At 42.7% G+C, this 9,490-nt stretch overlaps 1 protein-coding gene across 1 annotated transcript; it reads right to left on the minus strand.

The window, feature by feature from the left end:
• Positions 1 to 6,086: 6,086 nt before the first annotated feature.
• Positions 6,087 to 7,096, minus strand: LOC143774666 (olfactory receptor 5G26-like). The gene has a single exon (XM_077262417.1). The coding sequence runs from the start codon at positions 7,094 to 7,096 to the stop codon at positions 6,185 to 6,187; it is 912 nt and encodes a 303-aa protein (XP_077118532.1). The 3' UTR covers positions 6,087 to 6,184.
• Positions 7,097 to 9,490: the final 2,394 nt, after the last annotated feature.

Consider the following 9,490-nt stretch of genomic DNA (forward strand, 5'->3'; position numbering starts at 1 on the left):
GGCTGTTTTTAAATTTCGTGTGTTGGGTTCTTTTATATTTCTTTTTTGAGTCACATTTTGTGTGTGTTTTTACATTGGTTTTTAATTTTATATTTGTATCCCTGTTTAGACACTTACCTGTCTTCCGTCTTTACTTGTTCTTTCTGGCGGGACTCTGCGGTGGACATCATTGAACAGGAGACTACTGCACCTATTGGATCATCAAAATAATTCCATCATCTACGGGACTGTCGTGTTATACCCACCCTTGTTTGGGTACCATACTTCCTCATATGGGCCTATGTGGACATTTATGTTCCCATAACTTATTTTTGGTGCTACTCTATGGGACTAGATGTATGTTATATTATTATTATGCTGTCATACATGTTATTTACTCCATAATAGTGTGCGTTTTATATTAGCATACCAACTTGATGGGTTGTGCACACCTATATGATATGGCACATGGTTGTAATTATTTACCTTAGCATCGGGTATTTGTTTATCCTTACATACCCATGCTCTATTTTTGTACCCTGTGACCTTGCGTCATTGTCTGGGCATATTATCTTTTATTCTCTGCCCCTTGTTTACCTTCTATGTACCAATTATTTTGTGCTTCCCCTTTATGGGTTCACCGGCCCTTATTTTTGAGAACAATGCACCCGATTATCTTCTGATCCAACCTTTCATCCTTCTCCGTTTATTTCTGTTTCCGCTGCGGCATCGATGTTTCTGCCATCCATCCCTTTGGTCTGAGCGCGCCCCACGCATGCGCTGTGGCGTCCCCGGCCGTGCCGGATGTTTGCGGCGTTGCCGCAGAGATGGGCGGAGATGACGTTTGTCCTCCCGCCCATGTCCCATGGTGTGCCGCTGCATCCGCCGGCCGGGGACCTTCACAACATGATGGGTGCGTGCCGATTGGCCAATGCACCCCCTCTCTCTCACATTTATACCCCAGCCCTGTCAACATTAAGCCACGCCTCCTGATGAAGCCCGCTACGGCGAAACGTACATCGAGGCCCCCTCCTGCTCACACCACGCTGGTGCACGGTTCCTACCATGTCCCAAGGTAATGTCCTTGATACGTCTATAGCATGCCTACATTTTCCTTAGGACTTAGAGGTGCCGGTGTGCAGTACATCTGTATGCCTTGCTCTCATTGAGCGTAGTAACATGTTTATTCAACATGTGGTCTCCAGTTTCCTTTGATACATTACTCCAAGGATTTATTAGTTACTTTTATGTTTTCCATTTCTCTACTCTTTTGGAGTTTGATTGATTATTATTTCACTGTAGACTACCATTGTAATTTATAGGCATTCTCCATGCGTGGTTGTGGTACCAGGAAGCCTGCACTTGGTGTGTCTTCTTTCCAGCATCCATTAACATCTCTTTTGCTGGTGTCATTTGGCACACTTTTTTCCTTTCACCGTTTTTGTCTGTATGTAATTATCATATTGGTGTATATTTGATACCTTAATAAAATTATTCACTGTTTTTGATACCTCTTCTAACTTGGTTGCGAATTTGTGCGTACATTTGTCGCTCCACTCTGCAACCCAGTGAGCTTTTTTAGGTTTATATGTTTTGGCTTAGAGGTGTTCCCTCTGTTGGCCGAGAGGGTATTTTTGGTCTAAGAGTATAGATAGTGTGACAGTCATTGTCTCTTCAGTTTGTGTCCAATGGATACAGCAGAACAGAATCAGGATGCAATGACGTCAACAAGCTTACCAATAAAGCAACATGGCTGCCATTACTAGCAGTATGTGGCCAGTGTTTTATATCAGGATTTGTAAGCCAAAACAAGGAGTGGAACAATTAGAGGTAAATTATGATATTAACATAATAACTAGCAACTCTGCCTTTATCACCCACTCCTGGTTTTGGATTACAAAAACTGATATTAAATACAGATCAAATACTGCCAGTTTTAGAACAGCCTTGGTTTGTAGAGGAAAAACATAGGAGACACAGTCAACTCAACCAAAATTAAAGTTTATTAATGAGAAATATTATAAAGTTTATTAATGAGAAATATTATTATCATTGTAGAAAATTACTGGTACAGATCGAATTACAACAGGACATTTACACAACATTGTCCTGCCATGACACACGTCCAATATCTGAATCAAAACAGGCAGCTAATTGGTCCGGCATGAGACTAACTGCTGCAGTTGACCGCAGCAGGTGATGCTGGAAATCGGGTAGTGGGTGTGCAACTGGTTCATCCAGTTCAATGTTGGGTTTCTCCTTAACCATTATATAATTATGCAGAACCACACAGGCTTTGACCACCTGGTCGACTGTTTCCACTTTTAGATTTATGGCTGATGCAAGAATGCGCCATTTAGCGACCAGAATGCCAAAGGTACACTCTACTGTTCTTCGGGCCCTGGTCAGTCTGTAGTTAAAGATCCTTCTAGTGTGGTTCAAGTCCCGACTGGAATAGGGCTTCAGTAGGTTTTCACACATCTGAAAGGCCTCATCCCCTACCATAACAAATGGCATCGGTGAACCTTGAGTGTTGGGGAGAGGTTGTGGCGGGGGGAAATTGAAATTTTTGCCATACACACGGTGGCCCATATCCGAGTTCTTGAAAGTCTGGGAATCGTTGCCATCGCCAAAAGCTCCAATGTTCACGGCAATGAACCAACAGTTTGCATCAGCTATTGCCATGAGCACAACAGAAAAATATTTTTTATAGTTGAAATACTCCTGTTCTTGCAGGTTTGATAATGCGGATGTGCTTTCCATCCACTGCTCCTAAACAGTTGGGGAAATCAAAAACACTCCAGAATTTTTCCGCAATTTCAAGCCACATGTCGATGGTGGGTAGGGGTATAAACTCATCCCGGAGTACATTCCACAAAGCCCGGCAGGTGTCCGCAGTTATTCCAGACAGGGTGGATATTCCAAGCCGGTATTGGAAGTGGAGGGATGATAAACTCTCTCTGGTTGCTAGAAATCTGTAAAACAAACCCAAGAAACATTGCAATCTATTCTACTTATGGTGTGGTTATGCTAAAGAAAGAAAGGAAAATACCCAAAACATACATGTCAGAAAACACAAAATTTGGACTGTCATTGGTTTAGATTTGGAACGTACCTTAATGTAACCAGCAGACATTCCTCCGGTGGAATCGCTCTACGGAGCTGGGTGTCCTGTCTCCGTAAGGCTCCTTGGACACGAGCAAGCAAATCCCGGAACGAGTCTTGCAACATCCTTGTGTATTCCTGGAATTTCTCCGGGTTGGCATTAAGCTCACCATACAGCATGTGATAGGCTCCACTGCTCTCACGTAGTTCGATAATGGGGTGCCTCCAAAAATGCCTACGTTGTCTCCTTCTCCATCTTTCGCGATTCCTGTATTGCTCCCAAGCAAAAGCACAGGCAAGAAACAGCTTGATGCTTAAATCCAGGTTGAAATAAAAGCTCTCCATGTGAAGATCCATCATGACACAGGATACAGTAGCAAACTGTTAAGATTTCAGTAGCCATAGGGTCTATATATAGAGATTCCATAACACACGCCCTCTGTAGTCCCATTGGCGGTGTCTGGTTATCTTGATTTTTCTCTTGTGAAATTTCTCATCATGTGCACCAAAAACGCAAACGCCGAAAAAAACGCATATAAACGTGTATAAATGCGGCGTTTTTTTAACCGCATGCGATACCGCATGCATCTAAAAAACGCCGCGTTTGTATGCGTTTATATGTGTTTTTTCCACCACTTACGGATGTGTTATAAATGCTGCAGATTTAAACGCTAATGTGAAACTAGCCTAGCTGCTCAACCCTGCTCCTCCAAAACCAGCTTCTCCACCATGACAGAAGATCAGCTCTCCACCCTCCTGTCAAGATCACACCACACCACCTGCATGCTCGACCCGCTCCCGTCCCACCTCATCTCTAACCTTTCCACAGTCTTCATCCCAACCCTAACGCACCTCTTCAACCTCTCACTCACACCAGGTGTCTTCCCCTCATCCTTCAAGCATGCCAAGATCACACCCATCCTCAAAAAGCCCTCCCTCGACCCATCCTCTGTGTCTAGCTATCGCCCAATATCTCTTCTCCCCTATGCCTCTAAATTGCTGGAGCAACACGTCCATCTTGAACTGTCCTCCCACCTCTCCCCCTGCTCCCTCTTTGATCGGTTAAAATCTGGCTTCCATTCCCATCACTCAAATGAAACTGCCCTAACCAATGACCTACTAACTGCCAGGAGCAAGCGACACTACTCTGTCCTCCTTCTCCTGCACCTGTCTTCTGCCTTTGACACTGTGGACCACTCTCTTCTGCTACAAATCTTCTCATCTCTTGGCATCACAGACTTGGCCCTATCGTGGATCTCGTCATATCTGACAGACCGAACATTCAGTGTCTCCTCTCCCACACCACCTCCTCACTTTGCCCCTTGTCAGTCGGTGTTCCTCAGGGCTCTGTTCTAGGACCCCTACTCTTCTCCATCTACACCTTCGGTCTGGGACAGCTCATAGAATCCCACGGTATGCAGTACCATCTCTATGCTGATGACACGCAGATCTACCTTTCCGGACCTGACCTCACCTCCTTACTTACCAAAATCCCGCACTGTCTGTCTGCTGTTTCGGCCTTCTTTTCTGCTCACTTTCTACAACTGAACCTGGACAAAACAGAATTCAACATCTTTCCCCCATCTCACTCTACCCCTCCACCAGACCTATCCATCAATGTCAATGGCTGCTCACTTTCCCCAGTCCCACGCGCCCGGTGCCTTGGGGTGATCCTCGACTCTGCCCTCTCTTTCAAGCCACATATCCAAGCCCTTGCCTCCTCCTGCTGCCTCAAACTCAAAAACATTTCCCGGATCCGTGCATTCCTTGACCGTGACACCACTAAAACACTAGTGCATGCCCTTTTCATCTCCCGCCTTGACTACTACAACCTCCTACTCTCTGGACTCCCCTCTAGCACTCTGGCACCTCTCCAATCCATCCGACACTCTGCTGCCTGACTAATCTACCTGTCTCCCCGCTATTCCCCAGCCTCTCCCCTATGTCAAGCCCTTCACTGGCTTTCTATTGCCCAGAGACTCCAGTTCAAAACCCTCACAATGACATGCAAAGCCACCCACAACCTGTCTCCTCCATACATCTGTGACATGGTCTCCCGGTACCTACCTACACGCAACCTCCAATCCTCTCAAGACCTCCTTCTCTACTCCTCTCTCATCTCTTCTTCCCACAACTGGATCCTAGACTTCTCCCGTGCTTCCCCCATACTCTGGAACTCTCTACCCCAACACATCAGACTCTCGCCTAACATAGAAACCTTCAAAAAGAACCTGAAGACTCACCTCTTCTGACAAGCCTACAGCCTGCAGTGATCCTCAACCTACTGAACTGCCGCACAACCTGCCTTACCCTCTCCTAGTGTTTCATCACCCATCCCCTGCAGACTGTGAGCCCTCGCGGGCAGGGTCCTCCCTCCTTATGTACCCGTGTGCCTTGTTTTTTGCTCATGTTTAATGTATTTGTCTATATTTGCCCGTATTTACATGTAAAGTGCCATGGAATAATTAGCGCTATAAAAATGTATAATAATAATAATAATAATAATAATGAGCCCTGGCATTTGCCGAGATCCGCAAGTCCTTATGCTAATCCTACTTTTATTAAGCTGTAAATATTAAAAACATGATAAGTGTTCCATGGTGAAATATCATAGGTACAAAAGGTAATTATGAAAGAATTGCCACTCATCAACTGTGGTTGTGTGGAGAGAACACTATAGCTGCTGTTCTACCTGCTAAAGCTAGGCTAACTAGAGAATACCAAAATAAATGCTATGTATTTTAAAAAAGAAGGGTGTATGCAATTAATAGGCGGCACAGTTAGGATCCAAAGACATGATGGTGAGTTATTTAGTTTTATGAAATTGCCCCCCCCCAGTATGTGTGAATTTCAGAGAATTACAATTGTACTTTTGGGACAAGAAATCTGCCCATACTTAGATGCATTTTCTGTTACAGTCACTGCCCTGGGAAAAGCTAACTACTAGTGACAAAATATTAACTTCAAAGTAAAATGGGTGCTGTCTTCTATAGAAACTTTATTGACCATTGTTGACTTAGAGTCTGGGCCATGCGAGCATCATGTTACCCCAGAAGGGTCAATTCAACATCATCAGCAATTGGTATAATATCATGGATTTTTACCAGGTCAAGCACTTATATGTTTGCTGTATAGCTGTCTTAATTTCTTTATTTCTCAGACTGTATATAACGGGGTTGACCAAAGGAGTAAATACAGTATATAGCAGGGATAGGATTTTACTCATGGTGAGTGTTCGGCCTTGGGATGGGACAACATAAACACTGAACATGGTCCAGAAGAAAATGGAGACCACGGTGAGGTGGGAGCTGCAAGTGGAGAAGGCTTTCTGTCTACCGATACTGGATGGGATCCTTAGAATTGTTACAGCAATATAAGTATAAGACACTATAATAATTGTGGTTGGGGTTATAATAGTTAGAATACTTAGTAAATATAGCTCTAAATCAATTATGGAGGTGTTAGAACAGGCAAGTTCTAGTAAGGGGACAAGGTCACAAAATAAATGGTCAATGGTGTTTGGTCCACAAAAGTTTAGTTTTGCTGTTGTTATGGTGTAAATCAACATAATAGAAAATCCAAACACCCAGCAGTTGGCGATTAACATCACACATCGTCCATTTGTCATGATAGAGGTATAGTGAAGAGGATTACAGATGGCAACATATCGGTCATAAGACATCACAGCAAGAAGAAAACATTCTGCTGCTTCTGAGGTGCAAAATAAATAAAACTGTGTGATACAGCCAAGAAAAGTAATGTTTCCCCTGTTATAGAGTAGAACATTTAGCATGTTGGGGACTATATCTGAGGTCAACACGATGTCACTGATAGACAATTGTGAGATGAAGAAGTACATTGGAGTGTGGAGCTTCTTGTTGGTGGACACCAGGGTGATGATCAGGAGGTTACCAAATAATATCAGACAATAAACCACGAGGAACAAGCAGAACAGTAAAAGTCTTAAATCTTTGCTGACTTGAAATCCTAAGATGTAAAACTCTGTAACCATGGTTATGTTGAACTGCAAATAGACAGAAAAAGTACTCACTCATTATAAGTCACAGGATTCCAAGTGTCCTCAATATATCAAGGCAGAAAACTTTAAAACACAATTTTTGCAGTATACTGTCATTTTGTTTCCTATCAAAATATATACTGTGAAAATACATAAATACAGTATACTACATGATTTATTATGAAGGTTTACGGATTTCGACAAATGATCTCTAAAGATTGTGTGTCTCTATACAAGCTGACTTGTTCCAGTCAATGCCAAAAGTGAAGGTCTGTTTCGGGACACACCGCTGTGACAGCAGCAATGATATCTCACCATTTTAAATTATCCATTTGGTTCTAAGAGAAATCACAGAGGAATGGCACAAGACAGAACTGTAAGAAAAGATGATCTCCAATTGCTATATTATTAAAAATGCAAGGCTTTACTAAAATGAAGAATTAGGAGAGGTGAAAAACTCTATTTATCTGCAAATCCACCTTTAGGAAAGTACTGTTTATAATGCTCATGCATACAATGCCATCGATTTATTAAAAGCGGATAATTTTTAGACAGTATAAACTTAAACTTGTTTTAAAATGTGTCAATTTTATCACAGTGGTTCATGTTGTTTTGTAAATTTGTGACATCTTTAGATGGTCTAGTTTACGTGTACACCACGTACTTGAAATGTGTACACACAAAATAACATAGTGCCTCCTTTACCACAAGACCATTATTTGGAAGAAACCCCACAGAAAGTGTTTCAAAGACATAAGTGTAGTGCAAGACTTGTATAAAATTTCTTATTGCAAATTGAGCTACAATTTTAATTTATTGAGCTTTGCTAATTTTCCCAAAAGGATGTGTAAACTTGGAAGAATGGTTTATATGTGACTGACTGCTTTCCTTCACATGAAGAAGAATATGAAGATTTGTTAAATGGAGTAATACATAAAAGTTACCGTAAGTCAGTGAAATAAATAACATTGCACAGCTAAGAGGTTCTGCATACTACACAAATTAGGAGGGAGTGAATAACCCCGAAAATAAATACAGTACAGACCAAAAGTTTGGACACACCTTCTCATTTAAAGATTTTTCTGTATTTTCATGACTATGAAAATTGTACATTCACACTGAAGGCATCAAAACTATGAATTAACACATGTGGAATTATATACTTAACAAAAAGGTGTGAAACAACTGAAATTATGTCTTAAATTCTAGGTTCTTCAAACCTTTTGCTTTGATGACTGCTTTGCACACTCTTGGCATTCTCTTGGTGAGCTTCAAGAGGTAGTCACTGGGAATGGTTTTCACTTCACAGGTGTGCCCTGTCAGGTTTAAAAAGTGGGATTTCTTGCCTTATAAATGGGGTTGGGACCATCAGTTGTATTGTGCAGAAGTCTGGTGGATACACAGCTGATAGTCCTACTGAATAGACTATTAGAATTTGTATTATGGCAAGAAAAAAGCAGCTAAGTAAAGAAAAATGAGTGGCCATCATTACTTTAAGAAATGAAGGTCAGTCAGTCTGAAAAATTGGGAAAACTTTGAAAGTGTCCCCAAGTGCAGTGGCAAAAACCATCAAGCGCTACAAAGAAACTGGCTCACATGAGGACCGCCCCAGGAAAGGAAGACAGAGTCACCTCTGCTTCTGAGGTTTATCCAAGTCACCCGCCTCAGAAATCGCAGGTTAACAGCAGCTCAGATTAGAGACCAGGTCAATGCCACACAGAGTTCTAGCAGCAGACACATCTCTAGAACAACTGTTAAGACAAGACTTTGTGCAGCAGGCCTTCATGGTAACATAGCTGCTAGGAAACCACTGCTAAGGACAGGCAACAAGCAGAAGAAGAACACAAGGAATGGACATTAAACCAGTGGAAATCTGTGCTTTGGTCTGATGAGTCCAAATTTGAGATCTTTGGTTCCAACCACCATGTCTTTGTGCGACGAAGTAAAGGTGAACGGATGGACTCTACATGCTTGATTCCCACCATGAAACATGGAGGAGGAGGTGTGATGGTGTGGGGGTGCTTTGCTAGTGACACTGTTGGGGATTTATTCAAAATTGAAGTCATACTGAACCAGCATGGCTACCACAGCATCTTGCAGCGGCATGCTATGCCATCCGGTGTGCGTTTAGTTGGATCATCATTTATTTTTCAACAGGGCAATGACCCCAAACACACCTCCAGGCTGTGTAAGGGCTATTTTACCAGGAAGGAGAGTGATAGGGTGCTACGCCAGATGACCTGGCCTCCACAGTCACCAGACCTGAAACCAATCGAGATGGTTTGGGGTGAGCTGGACCGCAGTGTGAAGGCAAAAGGGCCAACAAGTTCTAAGCATCTCTGGGAACTCCTTCAGGATTGTTGGAAGACCGTTCCCGATGACTACTTC

This window comes from Ranitomeya variabilis, chromosome 5, assembly GCF_051348905.1.
Source record: "Ranitomeya variabilis isolate aRanVar5 chromosome 5, aRanVar5.hap1, whole genome shotgun sequence".
Taxonomy (NCBI): domain Eukaryota; kingdom Metazoa; phylum Chordata; class Amphibia; order Anura; family Dendrobatidae; genus Ranitomeya; species Ranitomeya variabilis.